Here is a 25858-nt window from a genome sequence, read left to right as displayed (position 1 = left end):
ACTGCGCCCAGCCTGAATTTTTATTCCAATAATAACTGTATTTTTGGACTTCCCGTTATGTGCCCGGCACTGTGCGATTGGACGCCATTAGTCTCATCAAACTAAATTGAAAGCTTTTTAGAGATGAACTTTCAGCGTCATAATGTGATGATTTATTGTAGTCCCTGCCGAGGGAACTTGGATGCAGAAGAAAAAGCCCTTCGCTTCAGCAATTTACAGCCCAAATGAGTTGAGCCATAATGAAGACGTCTCTAGGTGGCTGGAGACAGCTTCAGAGGATACGGGGCGCTGCCTCTGTAGGGGTTAAATCCACTACTTTTATGCAGAAGTAACAGTGCCAGGGGTCACCCAAACTCCGGGAGACCAGGATGGTGGGTGCTGGCTTCCGGGGTGGCAGTTTACCGCAAACTGTCCTTGGCTTGCACCTACTGATTCTCCACGTGTGGCGGTTTCTTTTCTGCGTCTTTTTGTTCATCGAAAGCGGACAGTGTGGGACCCCCCCTTTAATTCTGTTCGGCACGTACATAGTGGAGCCCTTCAGATTGCCTGCCGTTACATTAACACATAGCCTAATACCCTAGTGGAATGAGCATGTGCTTTGGAGTAAGGGACGTTGGGTGGCCCATGTGTTATGTTAGCTGTTTAAATTGGGGCAGGTTAGTTAATCTTCATGTCTCGATTTCTTGTCTGTAAAATAGAGATAGTAACATTTGTAAAAGAGGGTGATTTAATGGTTAAAAAAGCGGGAATCTGTGTATGGTATCTAGCTCAGTGCTCGCCTCCAACTCCGCAGTTGGTAAATAACGGTCGTTTTAGTGTGATCTGATAGGCGCTGCAGTGGAGATGGGGACACAGGGCTAAGAAAACAGAGGTCTGTGAGACAGGGAAGGGCATGAGGGCAAGGTTCCCGGTGAGAAGCTCTGTCCCCACACGGTGAAGGAGGAAACTAGGGGACCACAGGCAGAAACTAGGAGAAACCACAGGAGGAAACTAGGGGTCTTGAATCCTGGAGCAGGAACTTACTGTTTCTCTTAGAATATTTCCTGGTCGTTTATGTGATATTTTTCTGATCATAAAATTACATATACTGTAGAAAGTGTGCACATGTTTTAGTCTCTTTCCTCTATCTCCTCACCCTTTCCCCAGGCCATTTAAGTTAGTATTCTCATTAAAGATGTGTGACTGGTACCACTCTAAATTCTTCCAAAATGTCCCCTTTTTTTGCGGGAGGAAGTCAGCACACTTTTTCTCATCCACCTTATCTGTAGGTGGCTCCTGCTGGGATCAGAAACTTTGTTCTTGTCACACTGAGCCTCTTAGAGCTGACCTGGCTCAGATCCCAAACTCTGGGCCCATCATTTACACATGAAGACCCCTTGTTTCTACAGTTCATATCTTGACCTTCCTAGGCTGACAATGCACTTAACATCCAAATAATTGTATGATATTTGGATCGTTCAAAAGACTGAAATGCATATAGGTGTGTGTGTTCATGTATGCATACATGTTATGCAGCATACCAGTACAATGAAAGCTGGAAATCTGTCACCCAGCCTAAGTTAGAATGTTCCCAGTATAATTTGTCAAAAATGTAATGCCAAAAAAAAAAAAGTTGTTAAAGACCTTTACATATTTTCTTGTTAACTTTGGTGTCTGTTGATTGAGAAAATAGAAACTCTACTGACCAAAAAAGGTATTACATATTTCTTTTTTTTTTTTTTTTTTTTTGAGACGGAGTCTTGCTCTGTTGCCCAGGCCGGACTGCAGTGGCGCAATCTCTGCTCACTGCAAGCTCTGCCTCCCGGGTTCATGCCATTCTCCTGCCTCAGCCTCCCAAGTAGCTGGGACTACAGTTGCCCACTACCATGCTCGGCTAAATTTTTATATTTTTAGTAGAGACGGGGTTTCACCGTGTTAGCCAAGATGGTCTCCATCTCCTGACCTCGTGATCCACCTGCCTAGGCCTCCCAAAGTGCTGGGATTACAGGCGTGAGCCACCGTGCCCGGCCTCTACATACTTCTTAAAACATTTATTTATGTTAGTGATTTTAGTCCCATTTTCATACAATTTAAAAATAGTAGGCCCCTATGTGAGGCCTGTGCATAGTGAAGACCTGCGTGAAGGTTAAGCTCATGGGCTCTGGATTGGATTCTCCTGGATTCCAATTCCAGCACAAGCTCTTTACCTGGATTCAAATCTCAGCTTCATCATTGAACTCACCGTGTGAGTCCTGGAGGAAGGTTTCCTTGTCCCTAAAATGGCTGTCATGATAATGCCTTTCTCTCAGGGGTTTTCTCTGAAGATTAAATGGGTTATTTATTTTTTGGAGACAGGGTCACACGCTGTCGCCCAGGCTGGAATGCAGTGGTGCATCACAGCTCACTGCAGACTCCGCCTCCCAGGCTGAAGCAAATCCTTCCACCTCAGCCTCTGGAGTAGCTGGGACTACACAGGCACAGACCACCATGCCTGGCTAACTTAAAAAAATTTTTCTTTGTAGAGATGGGATCGCCCTGTATTGCCCAGGCTGGTCTTGAACTCCTGAGCTCAAGTGATCCTCCCTCCTTGGTCTCCCAAAGTGCTGGGATTACAGGTGTGAGCCACTGAGACTGGCAATGGGATATTACGTGTGAAGTACCTGAACTTGTATATGGTACACAGGGCGTAGGTGAGTGGTAGTGTGTGTGCCACATTTCAGCCTGTTGATTGCTGGAATATGCAGTTGTGTTTTTTGTTTGTTTGAGACAGGCTCTCGAGCTCTGTCACCCAGGCTGGAGTGCAGTGGCGTGAACATGGCTCACTGCAGCCTCAATCTCCCGAGCTCAAGCAATCCTCCTACCTCAGTCCCCCAAGTAGCTGGGACTACGGGTACATGCCACCACACCCAGTAATTTTATTTTTTGTAGAGATGGGGTCTCACTATGTTGCCCAGGCTGGTTTGGAACTCCTGAGCTCAGGCGATCTGCCCGCCTCAGCCTCCCAAAGTATTGGGGTTACAGACATGAGCCACAGGACCCGGGCCTTGGAATACGCAGTTGAAGATGTGGAAGACTCCAGCCCTGAAGTTGAAAGCCACTGGTCTAGATAAGGCTTTGCTCCATTAGTTCCAGAGGAGTGCTTCTCTTCTAATGTTAAATTACATCTGTGCTTTATGCTCCTGGACACTTGACTATGAACTTGACTATCTCATGTAACTCACAGTAGCTTCGCCTGCTGATATTCTGTCATTCCAACAAGACTGAAAGCCCCTTAAAGGTAGACTTGGTGTCAACACTTCCATGAATCCCACCATTAGCTGATCTCCTTGAGAGGAGGTAATGGGATATTTGGTGGTTGTCCTGCTGAAACAAAGCTTGTTTCCTTTTATAAAATCTAATTTCTTCCTTCTGATAAATACGCATATTTCTGTTTTGCTCTTGGGGAGATAGGAACTAGCAAATCTTCATCCTACTGTATCTGTGGATGCACTGAAATTTGGCTTTGGCCTGGATCTTCAGAGGGTCAAATAGCCAAAGGTTGATTTCAGCATTATTTCTGTCTTCCTTGAACTTCTGTGTGATCAAGGATCACGTGGCCGGGTGCAGTGGCTCATGCCTGTAATCTCAGCACCTTGGGAGGCTGAGGCAGGAGGATTGCTAGAGGCCAGGAATTCAAGACCATCCTGGGCAACATAGTGAGACCCTGTCTCTACCAAAAACTAAACACAAAATTTTACATATGAAAAAGCATCATGTATGTGTCTAGGTTATTATCATATCTAATTAGCATAACTAGGACATGGATTGCCACTTGGGAAAAATAGTCTGAACTTCCATCATCCTCAGTTGAAAGTAAACGTATATTTAAGATCATAAATGTGCACTGCAGTGATCACAAGAGCAATCCAGCAGCTGTCATTATTGAGAAATTAAGACATTATTGTTCCTTCACTATAACATCCAACTTCTATGATCAGTCTGCTAACTTTTAAAAAAGGTATGAATTGTAATAGGAACAATAATTTATTTGAGAGTTCATACTTATTCTTGTATCCTGGAAGTTCATTCTTTGTTGGTAATAGTTTTTGTTTAGTCAGATATTGACTTTAATATATGTCCCTTTAGCATTTAGCCAAAATGTGTATTCACAGTATCTCTGAGTCTCACTCTTCACATAGGCTCACAGATGAGATGTTACGTAGCCCTTCTCTCTACAAGTAGCCTCCTCTGGGGGAGTTATTTTGGTTTTCCGTTGGGTTTACCTCCTCAGGTTTAATTTCCTCATGGGGAGAAAGGTTGCTGGAAGCCCTGGCCAGGGGTGGGGATTCTCACATAGATTCCTGGATAGACCAATCTGTCCCTCGTTAGACTCATACGCCCTTGGAGAAGAGGGGTATCTTTTTTTTAAGGGGCCCTTGTTTGCCAGGGGCTTCATTGATTAATTATGTGGCACCCCAACCATCCTCTCTTTCCTTTCCTTGAGGGGAAAATGATGGAGAACATCCCACAGCCCCTGTCCTCAGGGCTTGCCCCCCCCCCCCCACAAATTTATACTTCCTGTAGATGGCCAGCCGGTGGAAAGATGTTTATTGAGCACCTACTAGGTTCCTAGGTCTGTACCAGAGGCTGTGGAGTGCAGAGTCTGTGACATAATCTACCTTCCCTTAAGGAGCTTGCCTATAAAGAGAAGTAGAGCAGAACCCAGGACTAGCCAGTGTGGCACAGTTTCGAAGTGCAGAATGGCAGCATCTGGAAAAAGCATTCTGGGAAGTCCTCACAAAGAGCTAGAACTTGAGGAAGAGCTTGAAATATGGAAAATCATATTTACTTACTTTTCAAAGGACAAAACATATATCTTAAATGTATAGCTTGATACATTTTTCCATATGTATGTGTCCACAGAACTGTCACCCAGATGAAGATGTAGAAAATGTCAGCACCCTTAAGGCTCCTGGATGTTCCCTCCCAGTCAATCGTCATCTCCAATAGTAACCACTCTTCTGACCTTTGTCATAACAGATTAGTTGTATCTGTTTTGCACATCATTCAAGAGGGGTCGTACAGTATAGACTCTTTTATGACTGTCTTCCTTCCTTCCACATTATGTTTGTGAAATTCATCCATCTCGTGGCAGACAGGAGTAGCTCATTACCTGTCACTGCTTTGTAATCTTCCATGGTTTGAACACCCCACACTGTATCCATTCTATTGTTGATGACATTGGGGCTTCCAGTTTTTGGCTATGATGAATGAAGCTTCTCTGAATATTTTTGTACATGACTCTTGATGAACATACGTGCTTATTTCAGTTTGGTAGATACCTAAGAAGTGGAATTGCTGGGTTTGGGTGTTCCTTATATTTGGTTTTGGTAGATACTGACAATTGCCTGCAGTTGTGGTTCAGGTTACACTCCCACCGAATGTGTACAAGAGCACCAGTTTGTCCACACTCTTGCCAACACATGGTATTGTCAGTCCTTTTCATTCTAGTGCACCTGGGGGATGTAGAGCTAGATACATAATACATAATCTGTATTTTCTCGATAGCTAATTAAGTTGAACAGTTTTCATATACTTATTGGCCATCTGGATAGCCTCTTTTGTGAAAGACTTGTCTAAATCTTTGGTCCATTTTAAAGGATTTTGTTGGCCGGGCATGGTGGCTCACACCTGTAATCCCAGCACTTTGGGAGGCCGAGGCAGGTGGATCACCTGAGGTCAGGAGTTCAAGGCCAGCCTGGCCAACATGGCGAAACCCCATCTCTACTAAAAATACACAAAATTAGCTGGGCATGGTGGTGGGCACCTGTAATCCCAGCTACTTGGGAGGCTGAGGCAGGAGAATTGCTTGAACCTGGGAGGTGGAGGTTGCAGTGAGCCGAGATCACGCCACTGCACTCCAGCCTGGACGACAGAGCGAGACTCTGTCTCAAAAAAAAAAAAAATTAAAGAAAAAAGAATTTTGTTGTCTGGTTATTAATCTGTGAGATTTCTTGATATATTATAGATAAAATTTGCTTTGACACGCACACACGCACACACACACACACACACACACACATATATATATAGTAATGATCTTCTAGTCTGTGGCATGTCTTTTCACTTGCAAAATGTTTTTTTTTAATTTAATTTGTCCAGAGTTAATTGAAGCTTTTCTTAATTCTCAAAAAGCTGGTAAAGAAAAAGATGGTACTAAAAGAAAATCTGTATCTCACAGTGAATCTGATGTCAGCAAATCACAGAAGAAAAGAGATGCTGCTGACAAACCAAGAGGATTTGCCACAGGTCTTGATCCTAAAAGAGTAATTGGTGCCACAGATGGCAGCGGAAAATGGATGTTTCTCATGAGGTGGAAAGATTCAGGTGAGGCAGACTTCATGCTGGCAAAAGAAGCAAGTATGCAGTTTTCTCAGTTGTAACTGCTGTTTTTTTGGAGACGGTCTTGCTCTGTCGTCCAGGCTGGAGTGCAGTGGTATGATCTTGGCTCATTGCAACCTCCACCTCCTGGATTCAAGTGATTCTCCTGCCTCAGCCTCCCGAGTAGCTGGGATTACAGGTGCTCGCCACCACACCCGGCTAATTTTTGTGTTTTTGGTAGAGATGGGGTTTCACCATGTTGGGTTGGCTGGTCTCAAACTCCTGGCCTCAAGCGATCAGCCCGCCTCAGCCTCCCACAGTGTTGGGATTACAGGCGTGAGCCACTATGCCTGGCCAGTAATTGCTTTTTATGAAGAGAGACTAACTTGGCATTTTTGTCCAGAAGATGAAACTCAATAATTGTTCACATAAAAAAATATATATGTGTGTATATATATATATATGTGTGTGTATATATATGTGTGTATATATATGTGTATATATATGTGTGTATATATATGTGTGTATATATATATGTGTATATATATATAACATTTGGGTCTTTTTGATTTACTAATGTGACAAAATAACTACATTCTAATGAAAATCAAGTTTGATATGTTTGTTTTGAAAGTAGTGTTGGAAGAGTTGTTGGGGTTTTTTTTCATCAGTAATACTGGTTACTTTGAACAAATAAATAAAAGATTTCTGTAGTTACTTCCTTTATTAGAAAAGAACATTTGATACCATGGTGTATTATTTCTTCTGCATTAAAGAACAGCTTTTCTATATGTTGGGGGAAATTTTCAGTCATTACTCCATTACTCCATCAGAACTTGTGTGTTTTTTTTTTTTTTTTTTTTTTTGAGACAGAGTTTCGCTTTTGTTGCCCAGGCTGAAGTGCAATGGCGTGATCTCGGCTCATTGCAACCTCTGCCTCCTGGGTTCAAGCAATTCTCCTGCCTCAGCCTCCCAAGTAGCTGGGGTTACAGGCATGTGCCACCATGCCCAGCTAATTTTTGTATTTTTAGTAGAGATGAGGTTTCCCCATGTTGGTCAGGCTGGTCTTGAACTCCTCACCTCAGGTGATCCGCCCGCCTCGGCCTCCCAAAGTGTTGGGATTACAGGCATGAGCCCCTGCACCTGGCCAAACTTGTTTTCTTATAAGCCTAAGGACCATCTAGATTTTTATTTATTTATTTATTTATTTTGTGTGTGTATACATAAAATGCACATGTAAATGTTTTCTTAAAAAAAAATTCACCGAAACAAAAGCCACAGGCAAACCCATGTTTTTGAGATGCCATTATTCTAAGCAAGCTACGAGATGATCACTTCAAGTTAAAGTGAAAAGCTTCCTGAAGCCATACATTTCAAGGGAAATAAGTAATTCTACTTAATAGGAGAATTTAAATCGGCTAATTTTAAAGCATCTATATCTATAAATGAAGTGGTTTGTTTGCAAAATTCCTAAATGGAAAAATTTTATCACTGCCATCACTGGAGGTTTCCCCATCCAGATGAGGAAACAAGACACATCCCGGTGTGTTTTAATTAGCTAAACAAAACTGAGTTAAGTGAACATGTGACAGTTTCTCCAGTGGGCCATTCCTTAAAAACATTTTGAAATCTCTGTTGCTATATTGACTTAAAGTCATGATTCATGGGATATGTAAGACTTGGCTCATAGAAACCTAGTGAGATGGTTAGAGGTATTGGCAGTCTAGGACCTGCTGCCATAAATGTGTGAACAACCTTTGGTAATCTCAACTATTGACCTGTATGTTTCTTCTTTACCCCAATGTAGAGATTCAGTCAGGCTGGTGGGAAAAATATTAGGGATTGTTATAGAGATAGACAGAAATCTTCTTGGAAGGCTGAGAAGTTTGCATAATTTTGGTAATAGATCTGGCTAAAGGCAGCCTGGTCCCTTTACCTTTAGTTAAATAGATTAAAGTAGTAACAAAAGAATGTGGGGAAGTTATCTAGCTAGCTTGTTTACTCATATGGTCTTAAGATTAACCTTTGATGTACGGTGGGTGCTTAAGTGTTTTCTACTTGGGAAGTCCACAATGTCAATTACCCTCTAGTGGTGTTGACTCAAGTCTTTTGTCAATTAATCTTTACCAATAAATGTGAGTCTCACTAGCTGGTCAGGGCCGAGTCGCAACTGTTTACAGGACTCTGCTGGAGTCTGTAAGCGGCTCGGAGACACTCAGCTGGACTGGCAAAGCAGAATATCTGAGTGTCAGTGTACTTCATTCATCTGTCACTGGGTCAGAGGTCTGCAAAGGACAGACCCCCTGCAGCTGGTGTCCCCGTGTGAGGAGTGCTACCACACCCCGACTCATTCCTTACATGTAGACTCAGTATTTTCTTTACTGGTTCAGCAAAAGCCAGGAAAAACAACTCTGTAGCAAGCAGAATGTTATTCGACTATATATTGTTTAATTTATTGTAAATACTGGTGAACAGTGGTCAATAAATAGTTTTATATTCCTTCAAAAAGAAAGAAAGAGCTTGCAGGGTGTGCATAGGTTGTCTGCAAACGCTGTGCCATTCTGTATCAGGGGCTTGAGCACCTGTGATGTTAGTATCTTCAAGGGAGGGTCCTGGAGCCAGTCCCCCACGTATACTGCGGACTGACTGTATTTGGATTTTGACAGAAGGCTGAGAAACCCAGAATGTCAGAGACAACCTCCCAGCAGTAGAAAGCCGAGTAATATCAGGAGAAGCCAGTGGTTAAACTCACAGTCTTTTTACACACAAGAGCAAAACAAATTTTACAACAATGGTGGAAAAAACTCAGTGATCGCTCACTGAAGTGAATTAAAGGTGCAGTGATAGTTACAACATGGCAACCGCATATATTGACAAGCGAGATCTCATCCAAGAGTATAGGGTTTGATGGGGGGAGCGAGAGCCTCTCTGAGGATGCATCCTCCTTTGAAAGCACTGACCTCGCCCCTGCGTCCACGAACGTGGGAAAAGTGTGGGAGATGGCAGAGTCTCAGCAACCCCTCAATCCAGTTTGTCTCTTAGACAGCATCCATATCCCCCATCCTCCATCAGCTCCTTTTCCAGCTTCCCGATCCTGCAGTTGTTTTTGTACAGCGAAGAGGGAAGTGTCTGTGCTTAGGACAATGCTTCACATTGCCAGGAGAGGGCAGCAGATCACGCTCCCATTCCCCGCGCTGCCTCGGCGCTGTCCGGGATTCCGGTCAATTTTCAAGGGTCGTTGAGTGCTCATGGGAGCCAGGCTCTGTGCCAGGCACTGGGAGCGCAAAGCCAACTGAGATACGGGGCCCTACTTTGCAGGAGGCTGTGGTCTAGGAGGGCGAGGCAGCCATGGAAACATACAGGACCAGCGGGGCGAGGCGCTGGGGCAGAAGGCTCTTCAGGGGACTGTGGGGTCCCCAGGAGGGGTATCAGAAAACACTCAGCAGAGGCCAGGCGCGGTGGCTCACGCCTGTAATCCCAGCACTTTGGGAGGCCGAGGCCGGCGGATCACTTGAGGTAAGGAGTTCGAGATCAGTTTGGCCAACATGGTGAAACCCCGTAGCTACTAAAAATACAAAGATTAGCTGGATGTGGTGGCTGGTGCCTACAGGCTGCTCGGGAGGCTGAGGCACGAGAATCACTTGAATCCTGGAGGCGGAGGTTGCAGTGAGCTGAGATCCCGCCACTGCACTCCAGCCTGAGTGACAGAGCTAGACTCTGTCTGAAAACAATCAATCAAACAAACAATACCCCACACAGCCAGCAGGAAGAGGTGCTTGAGCTGAGTCTTGGAAGCGGGTAGGTTTTTCTGGTTCCTAGGCCAGGCAGGGCACCCAGGCAGGGGAGTCGGGGCTGAGTGTGACGCTACAGGGTGCACTCAGGTTTGAACACAGAGCACTGGGGGCAGGAGGAGGATCTCAGAAAGGGGGAGGATCACGGAGGGCTGTCGTCCTTGGCCATGCTAAGACCTGAGACCTCCTGGGCTCAGGCCATCCTCCTGCCTCAGCCTACAGAATAGCTGGGACTACAGGCGTGTGTCACCATGCCCAACAAATTTCTCAATTATTTGGAAAGATGGGGTCTCCCTATGTTGCCAAGGCTGGTCTCAAACTACTAGGCTCAAGTGACCCTCCTGCCTCAGCCTCCCAAAGTGCTGAGATTGATGATGTGAACCACCACACCGGTCCAGTTCAATGATTTTTAGTATATTTGGTATATTTACAGAATTGTGCAACCATCACCAAAATCTACTTCTGGAACATTCTATCATCCCAGAAAGAAACTTGTGCCCATCAGAGTTACTTTTCATTCTCATCCCCAGCCCTAGGCAACAAGTTATCTACTTTCTGTCTCTATATTAGGCTGTTCTGGATATTTCATATAAACTGAATCAGGCAATGTGAGTTCTTTTGCATCTGGCTTCTTTCATGAAGCATTGCATTGTTGAGGTTGATCAATGTAGTAGCATGCACCAGAACTTCCTTTTGATTGCTGAACAGTATTCCGTTGTATGTTCCATGTTTTAATCCCTTTGCCCGTTGATGGGCATTTGGGTTGTCTTGACCTTTTGGTTCTTGTGAATGGTGCTGCCATGAACATTCACATACAAGCCTTTGTGTGGACATACATTTTCATCTTCCCTGGGTACATACTTAGAAGTGAAGTTGCTGGGTTTAAGGCAATTCTGTTTTTAACATTTTGAGAAACTGTCATACTGTCTTCCAAAAAAGTGGCTGCACCATTTTATTTGTTTATTTATTTATTTAGAGACAGAGTTTCACTCTTGTTGCCCAGGCTGGAGTGCAATGGTGCAATCTCGGCTCAGTGCAACCTCCGCCTCCTGGATTCAAGTGATTCTCCTGCCTCAGCCTCCCAAGTGGCTGGGATTACAGGCATGTGCCACTGCACCCGGCTAATTTTGTATTTTTTTATGGTGAAAAGATATACATATATTTAGAATTAGCCAGCTGGACTCAGTTTAGATGATCCCAATTTTGTTGGCAACATCCAAAGCATCATAATCAGGAGATGGCTGAACATATGCCTTCTTCTCTCCATCAGGCCGAATCAGGGTGTTGAATTGGGCCACGTCAATGTTATAGAGCTTCTTCACAGCCTGTTTGATTTGGTGCTTGTTGGCTTTAACGTCCTTAGTGAACACAAGCATGTTGTTGTTGTCTTCTATCTTCTTCATGGCCGGCTCAGTGGTCAGCAGAAACTTAATGACAGCATAGTGGTCAAGTTCATTTCTCCTGGGGGTGCTCTTCCGAGGATATTTGGGTTGCCTCTGGAGTCGCAGTGTCTTGGGCCACTGGAAGGTTGGTGACATGTAGATCTTCTGTTTTTTGTGGCTGTGGACACCTTTCAACACTGCCTTCTTGGCCTTCAAAGCCTTGGCTTTGGCTTTAGGAGTGGCAGGAGCTTCCTTCTCTGCTTTCAGTGCCATCTTGTGAAAAAGTAATTTTGTATTTTTAGTAGAGACAGGGTTTCACCATGTTTGTCAGGCTGGTCTCAAACTCCTGACCCAGGCTGGTCTCGAACTCTTGATCCACCCACCTCGGTCTCCCAAAGTGCTGGGATTACAGGTGTGAGCCATTGCGCCCAGTCTGCACCATTTTGTATTTTCACTGGCAGCATATGAGGATTTTGATTCCTCCACATCCTCTCCAGCACTCGCTGTTATCTGCTGATTGGTTATAGTCGTTCTAGTGGGTGTGAAGTGACATCTCATTGTGGATCAATTTACATTTTCCTAGTGACTAGAGATGTTGAGTGCTTTTTAATGTGCTTATTGGACACTCATGTATGTTCTTAGGCCAGGCACAGTGGCTCACGTCAGCACTTGGGAGGCCGAGGAGAGCGGGTCGTGAAGCTAGGAGTTTGAGACCAGCCTGACCAACATGATGAAGTGTTGGGAACAGGCCCCAAAATCTGGCCATAAACTGGCCCCAGAACTGGCCATAAACAAAATCTCTGCAGCACTGTGACATATTTGTGATGGCCATGAGGCCCACGCTGGAAGGTTGTGGGTTTACTGGAATGAGATTTTATCCATTTTAATGGGTTACTAGCTGCTAATCTGTCTGCAGCTACTTCAAGCACTCCAGTTCCTGGCACTAAGGTCAGGTGTGCCTGGGATGCTTTAAATATTTGTCCTTTTAATTTTATAATTAAATTTTTTTTTGAGATGGAGTCTTGCAGTGTTGCCCAGGCTGGAGTGCAGTGGCACAATCTCGGCTCACTGCAATCTCCGCCTCCTGGGTTCACACCGTTCTCCTTCCTCAGCCTCCCAAGTAGCTGGACTACAGGTGCCTGCCAACATGCCCAGCTAATTTTTTGTACTTTTAGTAGAGACGGGGTTTCACCATGTTAGCCAGGATGGTCTCAATCTCCTGACCTCGTGATCCACCTGCTTCGGCCTCCCAATGTGCTGGGATTACAGGCGTGAGCCACCGCACCCGGCCACTCTGTTGTCTTTTTAAAATATTAAACTTATTTAAATAGAGACAGGTCTTACTATGCTGCCCAGGCTGGTCTCAAACTCCTGGGCTCAAGTGATCCTCTTGCCTTGGCCTCTCAAAGTGCTGGGATTACAGGTGTGAGCCACCATGCCCTGCCCTGCTGTCTTGTTTTGGGAGGTTCCTCCTTTCACATCATCCCCTCTATTCCTTTACATTCTGAAAATCCATACTTACCAGGCCCTCTTCTTTGAACCTCCTCCTAACTCCTGCAGAGTTAATTATGCCCTCCTCTGTATTATTTCAGAGCATTGTATGCACCTATAATATTGCATGCATTGTCCTATAAGTATTTGTCATTTTTACTCACTCTGAGTTCAGCATTTATACTAGATTTATCTTAAATGCTCTTATAAATGTCAGCATATAGAAAATATTTGTTAAAAAATATTTGTTGTACTCACTAGAATTAGGATTTATCTACAAGCCTCCTTGCTTTTACTAGATCACTTTCTAATTTGTCAGTTTAAATGCATTTTTAAGAGAACATTCTTAAAAATAACATTTTAAAAGTGACAAAGTAACATGTTTATTTCAGAATATATTAAATATTTCAGAATATATTTAAAAACCCTTAGAAGAAAAGAAAAATTATATCTAAATCTACCATCTGGATATGTTACCATTTTGATGTATGCCCTTTCAGTTTTATCTGTGCATTCATATGTTTTTGTCTATGTACACATACATATGTGTATAGATATGTGTATATATGTGGTTTACACATACATAACTGTATAATCTGGATATACCTAACTCCATTATCCATATCATTGGATATGTCTAAAACAATGTTATCTATGCTCTTTATAACCTGTCTTAATTTTTTTATATTTAATTAATATGGATACATACTAGTTGTACATATTTATGGGGTACCTGTGCTATTTTGATGCAAGCATACAATGTGTAATAATCAAATTAGAGCAGTTGGGATATCCATCACCTGACACATTCATCAATTCTTTGGGTTAGGAACATTCCAATTTCACTCCGTCAGTTATTTTGAAATATATAATATTGTTAACTACAGCCACCCTATCGTGCTACCAAACACTAGATCGCAATCATTCTATCTAACTGTATTTTCCTACCCATTGTCCATCTCCCTAACCTGTCTTTTGTAGCTTAGGCCAACTCCAGCCTGACACCTGATGCTGTAAGTTTTCACTGGAACTCAGCCAGGCTGCTCATTTGCATATAGTTTGCATATTATCCAGGGCTGCCTCTGTGCAGCAAGGCAGAGTTGAGCAATTGCTACAGAGACCCCATGTATGGCTCACAAAGCCTCAGTTATTTCCTCTTGGATCCTGTACCGAGAAAGTTTGCTGAGCCCTGAGTCAATCATCCCACATTGACTGGGTAGCTCCCTATACAGGGCTAGGGAGAGAGGGAAGTGCAAGTCACTCTGCGTGTCTTGGAGCTGCTTTCTATCTATGGGGAGGGAAACCCTCACAACTGTTCTTGGGCGTGGTACGTGCTGCATTACCAGCAGGGCTGCATTACCAGCTACTGGAGCCCAGAGGAGAAGGGATTAGTTCTGCCTGGAGGGATTTCAGGAAGGCTTCTCAGAAGAGGCCAGGTTTGAATTGCACCTTGAAGAATGAGGCAGACATAACAGACCATTACATAACGAGCCAGGAGATTGAATCAGTAATAAAAGGTCTCCTATCACAGAAAAGCCCAGGATCTGATGGCTTCACTGCTGAATTCTACCAAACATTTCAAGAACTATTAACAATCCCGCTCCAACTTTTCCCAAAATCTGGGAGAAAATTATGAGGCCAAAACCAGAGGAGGACGCTACAAGAACATTACAGGCCAAGATCCATGATGAACATAGATGCAAAAATCCTCAATCTAATACTGGCAAATCGAATTCAATAGCACATTAAAAAGATCATTCACCATGATCAAGTGGGAGTTATCTCGGGGATACAAGCGTGGTTGAGTGTACACAAGTCTATAAATAGGACATGCTACAGTCATAGAATGGAGGACTAAAACCATAGGATCATCTCTGTGGATGCAAAGAAAGCATTTGACAAAATTCAACATTCTATCATAATGAAAACTCTCAACAAATTTGATATAGAAAGACTGTACCACAATGCAATAAGGCTGTATATGGCAAGCCCAAAGCTAACATCATACAGAATGGGATAAAGTTGTAAGCTTTTCCTCTAAGATATGTGTACCCCCAGGTGCACTGCAGCACTATTCACAATAGCTGAGAAATGGAATCAACCTAAGCCTACATCAGCAGATGAATGGATAAAGGAAATGGGGCATATATATAACAATGGAATATGATTTAGCCTTTAAAAAGAAGGAAATCCTGGCCGAATGCAGTAACTCACACCTGTAGTCCCAGCACTTTGGGAGGCTGAGGCAGGTGGATCACCTGAGGTTGGGAATTCGAGACCAGCCTGACCAACATGGAGAAACCCCGTCTCTACTAAAAATACAAAATTAGCCAGGCATGGTGGCGCATGCCTGTAATCCCAGCTACTTGGGAGATTGAGGCAGGAAAATCGCTTGAACCTGGGGAGGCGGAGGTTGTGGTGAGCTGAGATTGCAAAATTGCACTTCAGCCTGGGCAACAAGAGCAAAACTCCGTCTCAAAAAAAAAAAAAAAAAGGACATTTGTGACATGAATGAATACGAAGGGCATTCATAACATTAAGCAAATAAGCCAGAAACCACACAGAAAAGCAAAACCACACAGTGTCACTTACATGTGGAAGCTGAAAAAGTTGAACTCATAGGAACAGAGAGTAGAATGGTGGTTATCAAGGGCTGGGGGTGCAGGTTGGGGAGATGCTTGTCAGAGTTAAGCAGGAGGAAGAAGTTCCAGAGATCTGCTGTATAACATGGTGATTAGAGTTAACAACACCACAGTGCAGACAGGAAAATTGTGAAGAGAGTAGGTTTGAAGTGTTCTCACCACAAAAAATGGTAAGTGTGTGAGGCCATGCACGTTACATAACTCAGCGTGCTCATATTTGAAAAACACTACATTGTGCACCATAAATATCCAAATTATATCCAAAATATATCCAATTTTTCTTTTTTCCTTTTTTTGAGACAGAGTCTCACTCTGTCTGCCAGGCTGGAGGGCAGTCGTGCAATCTCAGCTCACAAACAAAAACCAATTAGAGGGAACAGCATGAGCATGGAGAACCTTTTCACTGCAGGGCCAGCTGTTGGGGCCACCTTTTGGGTAGATGAGAAGGTGCTGACTCCGTGGAGTGAAATCAAGGGGCAGAGAAAAGCCCTCTGTATGCCCTGGAAATGCTCCCATGGCCGGAGCATCCTCCCATTTCATGGATGCTTGCTGTCGCGTGTTCCTGCAGAGCCTGCGATGACTGCTGCCTGGGGACTGCGATGCAGTCATGTTTTATAAAACACACGGAAGCACTGACGAGCCAGGTTGCGTGAACTTTGGGAAAATCGTTTATCCGGTGATTCTTGGACCCCTTTGGAGACTCAGGGCCCTTTGAGAAGCTGGTGAAAGACACATTTACACAGGATTTTGCACACAATCCCGGAGAGTCTCAGGCCCTGTGAAACTCATCCCTAATCCCCAGGTGCAGAACTCCTCTTTATGCTGCTGTAGTTTATGCCTTAGTGAGAAAGAATGACTAAGAACAAGGTTTAGCTGGGGTGATGGGGAGTGCAGATTTCTGCGGGGAATAGGGATGTGAGAAGGGGCTCTGAGGAAAGAAGAGGCGCAGAGAAAGAGAGCAGTGTGACCCAGGAGACCTCCGTGTGACCTTGACACACTGGCTCAAGGCCTAGGCTGGTCAGAATGCACGTGTCCTGAGTGGCCCTGCCCCCTTTGTCAAAGGCCACTGTGTGTGGGGAGAAGTTTCTGGGGCATCTCCGTAGGACATGCCCTGTGTGTTGGATGGACAAGCAAGCTACGTTTCTCAGCAGTCACTGCAAAAGACGACGGGGAGACAAATCATGGAGCAGTCATGAATCCTGGGCGACTTGGCCATTTCCTGGAGGGTGACCCTGAGACCCAGGGCACTCGCTAAGAACTCTCACCGCCTTAACTCAGTGATGAGCCGTCTTTCCTGCGCGCAGGTCTTTGCGCGGTGCTGTTACACCTCTGTCCTCACAGCAGCCCTGGAAGGAGCATGCACAGGAGGCAGTGTGGCCAGGCTTCCTGTGCAGACCACTGGCGTTCAAGTGGTATTTACTGGGGGTGAGGGCTTGAGCCGATCCCTCGCCTTTCCGGAGCCGCCTCCTTCTCATCTGTAAAATGGTAACAGCGCGCCTGCCTCCCAAGGGTGGGACGAGGCTCAGTCAGCAGGATGGCCATGAAAGCACCGTGTGGAGCTGCATCCGTTTTCTCTTGATGTGTCACAAATTACCAAAATATGGACTCTTCATGATTGTAGGACTGAATTCCCTGTTTTCCAGCTGGATGTCAGCCAGGGGCAACTCTCACCTCAAGGAGGCCACTTATGTTCCTTGCCCTGAGGCACCCTTCAGCTTCGGAGCCAGCAATGCTTCCTCGTTGGATCCCTCTTGCCCTTGAGTCTCTCTGCCTTCCCTTCCTCTGACCTCTAGGCCCAGATGTAGAGCAGCTCATGTGGTTAGGTCAAGCCCACAGGGATCATCCGCCTATATAAATGTCAACTGCAAAATCCCTTCCCATCAACACTGAGATTACTGCGTGACTAACTGACAGAAGATGTGTGTATACCAGGGCCCTGGAATTTTGGGGGCCATCTCAGAATTCTGCCTCTGTTAGGCCGATGTTATAGGATTTTTATTTGCGTTTTAAAATCATATTCCATTGTTAAATATATGCCACAATTTCTTTATCCATTTGTCTGTTGATGGATGCTTAGATTGACTCCTGTTTCTTTCAGGTCACCCAACACTTGCAGTGTTGGATTCCCTTAAGGTTTTCTTGGAGTAGTGAGGTTCTTTGCAAATAAGTGCAGCGTCTTGGAAGAGGGGTCCAGTCCTGGTTGTGTTGAGCGATGGGAGAGCTGCACCCTGGTCCTGCCTCGAAGGCTCGAGAGGGCCATGTGAAATCATAAGGGCTTGGACCAACCTCGAAGACATGAGGAAGGAATACTTCCCTTGAGGCTGTGGAAAGGGCTGGGACGACCTGTCCTGACTCTGTCCTTGTGCACACAGTGCATTTGCCAGCTGGCCGAGACTCTGGCTCTCAGTGGCTGTGGAGGTGTTAACTTGGAGTCCCAGCTGGGGAATATCACAGGGGTGCTGTTCCAGCTGGTGGGTGCGGCAGGCCGGAGGCATCCTGTCCTTGCCCTGTCTCTTCTTTGGTGGTGATGACTTCCCCAGACCAGATCACCATCTCCAGACGGTACAGGGGTCTTTGACATGGTGACCTTTGCTGCACACATTGCAGGCTTCTCTGAAACAGGCAAATGCCTGGATTCTGGGCACAGAGTGGGACGTTTTCCATGAGGTAACTTGGATACATCCTGTGTGCTTTCTGGGGTGACAAGCCTCTGTGGCTCCCCCTGGACTCTAGGGAAAAGGCAGAAGGTTCAAGGCCCTCCTTCAGCCCGTGGGAGGTGCCAGGTCTTCTGTGTTGTGGAGTAGGCAGAGGACAATTGAACATTTTGCAAAAGGATGATGCCTTCCTTATATTTAATTGGCTGGCCTCTGTCTTGTTCCCTCTGGGGCTGGGAGTGGATTCCTGGGCTCCACTTTTCTGCTCTCCTTACAGCCTGGTGCCATGCACTGCATGGCTTCATGCCTCAGTTTCCTCCTCCACATGTAGGGTTCCTGGTTTCCATCCTCCTGGGCCTCATGGCCTTGGTCTCCCTGCAGATAAGTGGCAAATACTACTCAGATTGTTACTCCATGCTGAACCACAGCTTAGCTCTGAGGGCTTTCAACATACTGAGTAAGTTCATATGTTTTCCTAGCTGTGTGTGTGTATGTGTGCATATGTGTATGCACATGCATGCATGCGTGTGTGCCCACATGTGAACTCAGGACCACTTTAGTCTCTCCCTGGGCCGGAGTTGGGGCCTAGGTTCCTATGGGAAGGTGGGGGTTCCATCCTCTGAGACAAGATTCAAAGTAATTAATGAGAACTTTGCCTGAAATTGAGTGAATCAGAAAGGGCATAGCCATGGCCCCACCCCACCCCTATTGTTCCCACTGCTTCACCTGGGGCTGACTCCCCTTTCTCCTGGCATGATCCCCATTTCAGAAAGGTGCTCCTGACAGGACAGCACTGATGGGCACTGTGCGCTGCCTGTGGGCAGGTATGTGGGGCAGGAGGGGCACCTGGCACATGCTCGGCACATGGCAAATCCTGGGTGGACCTGGTTCTCTTTCTTTCGTCCAAGTCATGGTCAGTGGTTTGCTGTGAGCATGATTTAAGCCTGGGTATTACCTGCCGTTTAAACATACCCCTGACTGCCCTGTATTCACACCCTTCTGATAGCCAAGTTATATGGCAGGGATCAGCTGGTGATTTTGCTGGAAAACATCGTCAAACCCGAGGAGCCTGCCAAGGCAGTGACAGCCCTGCAAGTCTTCAGGGATGTGTCCTGTAGAGGGAGTGGGAATGGGGCACGGTCCTGGGGTTCTAGGACTTGATCGTTCCTAGGAAATCTCCTTCCTCTGGAGACAGTCTGGTATAGTAGTTAGAAGCACGATTTTAAATGCAGTCATCTCAGTGGGTTGGGATCTTGGCTGTGCTTCTCACTAGCTATGTGGCCTTGGGCAAATGACTTTTAGTCTGTGCCTCTATTTCCTCATTTGAAAAACAGAGGTAGCTCCTAACCGCGAGTGATCCGCCAGCCTCGGCCTCCCGAGGTGCCGGGATTGCAGACGGAGTCTCGTTAACTCAGTGCTCAATGGCGCCCAGGCTGGAGTGCAGTGGCGTGATCTCGGCTCGCTACAACCACCTCCCAGCCGCCTGCCTTGGCCTCCCTAAGTGCCGAGATTGCAGCCTCTGCCTGGCAGCCACCCCGTCTGGGAAGTGAGGAGCGTCTCCGCCTGACCGCCCATCGTCTGGGATGTGAGGAGCCCCTCTGCCTGGCTGCCCAGTCTGGAAAGTGAGGAGCATCTCTGCCCGGCCGCCATCCCATCTAGGAAGTGAGGAGCGCCTCTTCCCGGCCGCCATCACATCTGGGAAGTGAGGAGCGTCTCTGCCCGGCCGCCCATCGTCTGAGATGTGGGGAGCACCTCTGCCCTGCCGCCCCGTCTGGGATGTGAGGAGCGTCTCTGCCCGGCCGCCCTGTCTGAGAAGTGAGGAGACCCTCTGCCTGGCAACCGCCCCGTCTGAGAAGTGAGGAGCCCCTCCGCCCGGCAGCCACCCCGTCTGAGAAGTGAGGAGCGTCCTCCCTCCTCGTCCGGGAAGGAGGTGGGGGGGTCAGCCCCCTGCCCGGCCAGCCGCCCCGTCCGGGAGGTGAGGGGCGCCTCTGCCCGGCCGCCCCTACCGGGAAGTGAGGAGCCCCTCTGCCCGGCCAGCCGCCTCATCCGGGAGGGAGGTGGGGGGGTCAGCCCCCTGCCTGGCCAGCCGCCCCGTCCGGGAGGCGAGGGGTGCCTCTGCCCGGCCGCCCCTACTGGGAAGTGAGGAGCCCCTCTGCCCGGCCAGCCGCCCCGTCCAGGAGGGAGGTGGGGGGGTCAGCCCCCCGCCCGGCCAGCCGCCCCATCCGGGAGGGAGGTGGGGGGGTCAGCCCCCCGCCCGGCCAGCCGCCCCATCCGGGAGGGAGGTGGGGGGGTCAGCCCCCCGCCCGGCCAGCCGCCCCGTCCGGGAGGGAGGTGGGGGGGTCAGCCCCCCGCCTGGCCAGCCGCCCCGTCCAGGAGGGAGGTGGGGGGATCAGGCCCCGCCCGGCCAGCCGCCCTGTCCAGGAGGTGGGGGGCGCCTCTGCCCGGCCGCCCCTACTGGGAAGTGAGGAGCCCCTCTGCCCGGCCAGCCGCTCTGTCTGGGAGGGAGGTGGGGGGGTCAGCTCCCCGCCCGGCCAGCCGCCCCGTCCGGGAGGGAGGTGGGGGGGTTAGCCCCCCGCCTGGCCAGCTGCCCCATCCGGGAGGTGAGGGGCGCCTCTGCCCGGCCGCCCCTACTGGGAAGTGAGGAGCCCCTCTGCCCGGCCAGCCGCCCCGTCCGGGAGGGAGGTGGAGGGGTCAGCCCCCCGCCCGGCCAGCCGCCCCGTCCAGGAGGTGGGGGGCGCCTCTGCCCAGCCGCCCCTACTGGGAAGTGAGGAGCCCCTCTGCCCGGCCAGCCGCTCTGTCTGGGAGGGAGGTGGGGGGGTCAGCTCCCCGCCCGGCCAGCCGCCCTGTCCGGGAGGGAGGTGGGGGGGTCAGCCCCCCGCACAGCCAGCCGCCCCGTCCGGGAGGGAGGTGGGGGGGTCAGCCCCCCGCCCGGCCAGCCGCCCTGTCCGGGAGGTGAGGGGCGCCTCTGCCCGGCCGCCCCTACCGGGAAGTGAGGATCCCCTCTGCCCGGCCAGCCGCCCCGTCCGGGAGGGAGGTGGGGGGGTCAGCCCCCCGCCCGGCCAGCCGCCCCGTCCGGGAGGGAGGTGGGGGGATCAGCCCCCCGCCCGGCCAGCCGCCCTGTCCAGGAGGTGGGGGGCGCCTCTGCCCGGCTGCCCCTACTGGGAAGTGAGGAGCCCCTCTGCCCGGCCAGCCGCTCTGTCTGGGAGGGAGGTGGGGGGGTCAGCTCCCCGCCCGGCCAGCCACCCCGTCCGGGAGGGAGGTGGGGGGGTTAGCCCCCCGCCTGGCCAGCTGCCCCGTCCGGGAGGTGAGGGGCGCCTCTGCCCGGCCGCCCCTACTGGGAAGTGAGGAGCCCCTCTGCCCGGCCAGCCGCCCCGTCCGGGAGGGAGGTGGGGGGGTCAGCCCCCCGCCCGGCCAGCCGCCCCGTCCGGGAGGGAGGTGGGGGGATCAGCCCCCCTCCCGGCCAGCCGCCCTGTCCAGGAGGTGGGGGGCGCCTCTGCCCGGCCGCCCCTACTGGGAAGTGAGGAGCCCCTCTGCCCGGCCAGCCGCTCTGTCTGGGAGGGAGGTGGGGGGGTCAGCTCCCCGCCCGGCCAGCCGCCCCGTCCGGGAGGGAGGTGGGGGGGTTAGCCCCCCGCCTGGCCAGCTGCCCCATCCGGGAGGTGAGGGGCGCCTCTGCCCGGCCGCCCCTACTGGGAAGTGAGGAGCCCCTCTGCCCGGCCAGCCGCCCCGTCCGGGAGGGAGGTGGAGGGGTCAGCCCCCCGCCCGGCCAGCCGCCCCGTCCAGGAGGTGGGGGGCGCCTCTGCCCAGCCGCCCCTACTGGGAAGTGAGGAGCCCCTCTGCCCGGCCAGCCGCTCTGTCTGGGAGGGAGGTGGGGGGGTCAGCTCCCCGCCCGGCCAGCCGCCCTGTCCGGGAGGGAGGTGGGGGGGTCAGCCCCCCGCACAGCCAGCCGCCCCGTCTGGGAGGGAGGTGGGGGGGTCAGCCCCCCGCCCGGCCAGCCGCCCTGTCCGGGAGGTGAGGGGCGCCTCTGCCCGGCCGCCCCTACCGGGAAGTGAGGATCCCCTCTGCCCGGCCAGCCGCCCCGTCCGGGAGGGAGGTGGGGGGGTCAGCCCCCCGCCCGGCCAGCCGCCCCGTCCGGGAGGGAGGTGGGGGGATCAGCCCCCCGCCCGGCCAGCCGCCCTGTCCAGGAGGTGGGGGGCGCCTCTGCCCGGCTGCCCCTACTGGGAAGTGAGGAGCCCCTCTGCCCGGCCAGCCGCTCTGTCTGGGAGGGAGGTGGGGGGGTCAGCTCCCCGCCCGGCCAGCCACCCCGTCCGGGAGGGAGGTGGGGGGGTTAGCCCCCCGCCTGGCCAGCTGCCCCGTCCGGGAGGTGAGGGGCGCCTCTGCCCGGCCGCCCCTACCGGGAAGTGAGGAGCCCCTCTGCCCGGCCAGCCGCCCCGTCCGGGAGGGAGGTGGGGGGGTCAGCCCCCCGCCCGGCCAGCCGCCCCGTCCGGGAGGGAGGTGGGGGGATCAGCCCCCCTCCCGGCCAGCCGCCCTGTCCAGGAGGTGGGGGGCGCCTCTGCCCGGCCGCCCCTACTGGGAAGTGAGGAGCCCCTCTGCCCGGCCAGCCGCTCTGTCTGGGAGGGAGGTGGGGGGGTCAGCTCCCCGCCCGGCCAGCCGCCCCATCCGGGAGGGAGGTGGGGGGGTCAGCCCCCCGCCTGGCCAGCCACCCCGTCCAGGAGGGAGGTGGGGGGATCAGCCCCCCGCCCGGCCAGCCACCCTGTCCAGGAGGTGGGGGGCGCCTCTGCCCGGCCGCCCCTACTGGGAAGTGAGGAGCCCCTCTGCCCGGCCAGCCGCTCTGTCTGGGAGGGAGGTGGGGGGGTCAGCTCCCCGCCCGGCCAGCCGCCCCGTCCGGGAGGGAGGTGGGGGGGTCAGCCCCCCGCCCGGCCAGCCGCCCTGTCCGGGAGGTGAGGGGTGCCTCTGCCCGGCCGCCCCTACCGGGAAGTGAGGAGCCCCTCTGCCCGGCCAGCCGCCCCGTCCGGGAGGGAGGTGGGGGGGTCAGCCCCCCGCCGGGCCAGCCGCCCCATCGGAGAAGTGAGGGGCGCCTCTGCCCGGCCGCCCCTACTGGGAAGTGAGGAGCCCCTCTGCCCGGCCAGCCGCCCTGTCTGGGAGGGAGGTGGGGGGTCAGCCCCCCGCCCGGCCAGCCACCCCGTCCGGGAGGTGAGGGGCGCTTCTGCCCGGCCGCCCCTACTGGGAAGTAAGGAGCTCCTCTGCCCGGCCACCACCCCATCTGGGAGGTGTACTCAACAGCTCATTGAGAACGGGCCATGAAGACAATGGCGGTTTTGTGGAATAGAAAGGGGGGAAAGGTGGGGAAAAGATTGAGAAATCGGATGGTTGCCGTGTCTGTGTAGAAAGAGGTAGACATGGGAGACTTTTCATTTTGTTCTGTACTAAGAAAAATTCTTCTGCCTTGGGATCCTGTTGATCTGTGACCTTACCCCCAACCCTGTGCTCTCTGAAACATGTGCTGTATCCACTCAGGGTTGAATGGATTAAGGGCGGTACAAGATGTGCTTTGTTAAACAGATGCTTGAAGGCAGCATGTTCGTTAAGAGTCATCACCACTCCCTAATCTCAAGTACCCAGGGACACAAACACTGCGGAAGGCCGCAGGGTCCTCTGCCTAGGAAAACCAGAGAACTTTGTTCACTTGTTTATCTGCTGACCTTCCCTCCACTATTGTCCTGTGACCCTGCCAAATCCCCCTCTGCGAGAAACACCCAAGAATGATCAATAAAAAAGAAAAAAAAAAAAAAAGAAAAAAAAAAAAAAGAAAAACAGAGGTAAAAATAATTGTTACCTTTAGGGATTTTTAGTGAGGCTGGAGTGAATAAATGTGAGGTGCTGAGAACAGGGCCTGCTCTGCAGCTGGTTTTACAGTGGTTTATCTGTGATTACCGCCTGGAAGAGCAGGCTTCACCTCCAATCAGGTATGGATGTTAAGCTTTCGCTGTGCACTAAGCACTGTGACAGGCACGGAGAATACACATACAGAAGACAGCCCCTGCCCTTAGCGAGCTCACTGTAGGGTAGGGGGTGAGGCTGTCCACATGGCGACAGTGCGGGACAACATGCACTGGGCTGCTTAGACGGGAGCAGCGATGCCGACAGGAAGGCAAGCAGGAGGAGGTCAGGGAAGCCGGGGTGGGCTTTACAGAGGGGATGGGCCAAAAGTAGACAGGAGCCTGTGACCATGGATCAGGACAAGGAGGCCACAGGGGAGAGGAGCAGCAGCCGAGGTTGGAAAAGTTGAGATGGACAGAGGAGAGGACAGCTTGGCTGGAGAGGCGGATTTGTGTGGGCAGTCATGGAGACCGGCAAGGCGTGGGACTCAAATGCCCTCCTGTGGAAAGTACCGGCCAGGCTGGTGGGCTTCAGTGTGGTTGGAGGCACAGGGATGGCTGAGATGCCTGTGGAGACTCCACCTGGCCTTTGACGGCCAGGACTGTACCTGGTGTTCCTCCCGCCCGGCTGTCATCTGATGTCTCCCCAAGCAGCAGAGGCAGGGTGGAGGCTGACCTCCAGCTGCACGCCTGTGTTTTCTCTAGTGCCCCAGAGGGAGACCTTGAAGAAGGAGGTGATGAGTTCAGTGGTTCTGCTGATACAGAAAGATCTGAGACCTGTGAGCGTAGAGGCCGTGTGTCTGTGCTGGGAGGGCAATTGCTTTCTTGAGACCCTGGTGTCATGTAAATGGAGAGGAGAGGGAGATAGGGAATGAGTAGGAAGGCACCCTCACCAAGCCAATTCAGGCTCAGACCCCTGTCCTTCAGTTCCATTTGGGTTCTTTAAAACCAGAGAAGAGTTTGAGAAGTGGAGAGGTGGTGCCTAAATGCCCCCTTCTGAGCCTGTTCTGTGGGCGGCACTGTTGTGTCCTCAGGAGAGACACGGAGCTCCAAATGACACTGACTGAGGCCCCAAGAACCCACAGGTTGCTTGGGAGGAGAAAGCCTTGGGCTTCATGGCTGGAGTGGGACCTGAGAAGCTGTATTTTTAAGAAGCTCTGCAGTCAGGGGTGCAGGCAGCAGAGACTCCCAGCTCTGGATGGTGTAGGACAGTGCGTTGGGATAGCTGCAGCAGGGCATGCTGGTTTTGAGTGTTAAATAGAGAACAATGCATCAGCCTGAAAAACAAGGGCCCAATTTCCAGAAGGGTCACAGGAGGCTGGGCTCTTGAGGGCTGGGCCCTCAGGACTTGCCAGATTGCTTCCTGGCTTTCCCTACAGAGGCCAAAACACGAGACCTTTCCTTTACTTGGATTCCCCTCCACCAACACTCCTGCCAATTTCAGTATCTGCGGGCATATGAAGTATGGGAAGTAAGTACTTGGAGTTCTCCAGGAGGATGATGGAGCTGGAGTGGATCGGAACTTCAGAGCAGAGGACAGAAGTGGGCAGGTCCAGTCACGGGTGGTCTGTCACAGCCACAGTGCCCACTGAAGAGTCACAGTGGACTTGGAGTCAGGAGGCCTGAGGTCCTTGAAGACCTCCCTGACCTGCTCTGGTCCACTGTGTTCTCACCTGGAACAAG

General features: G+C 50.7%; 1 protein-coding gene across 1 annotated transcript; it reads right to left on the bottom strand.

Annotated features, from left to right (window-relative positions):
* Positions 1-11271: 11271 nt before the first annotated feature.
* Positions 11272-11806, bottom strand: LOC466917 (large ribosomal subunit protein uL23-like). The gene has a single exon (XM_054663019.2). It carries the CDS (start codon positions 11783-11785, stop codon positions 11318-11320), a length of 468 nt encoding a protein of 155 aa, XP_054518994.1. The 5' UTR covers positions 11786-11806; the 3' UTR covers positions 11272-11317.
* Positions 11807-25858: the final 14052 nt, after the last annotated feature.

Source organism: Pan troglodytes, chromosome 10 (assembly GCF_028858775.2).
Source record: "Pan troglodytes isolate AG18354 chromosome 10, NHGRI_mPanTro3-v2.0_pri, whole genome shotgun sequence".
NCBI classification, from domain to species: Eukaryota; Metazoa; Chordata; class Mammalia; order Primates; family Hominidae; genus Pan; species Pan troglodytes.
This window is presented reverse-complemented; position numbering and strand designations above follow the sequence as displayed.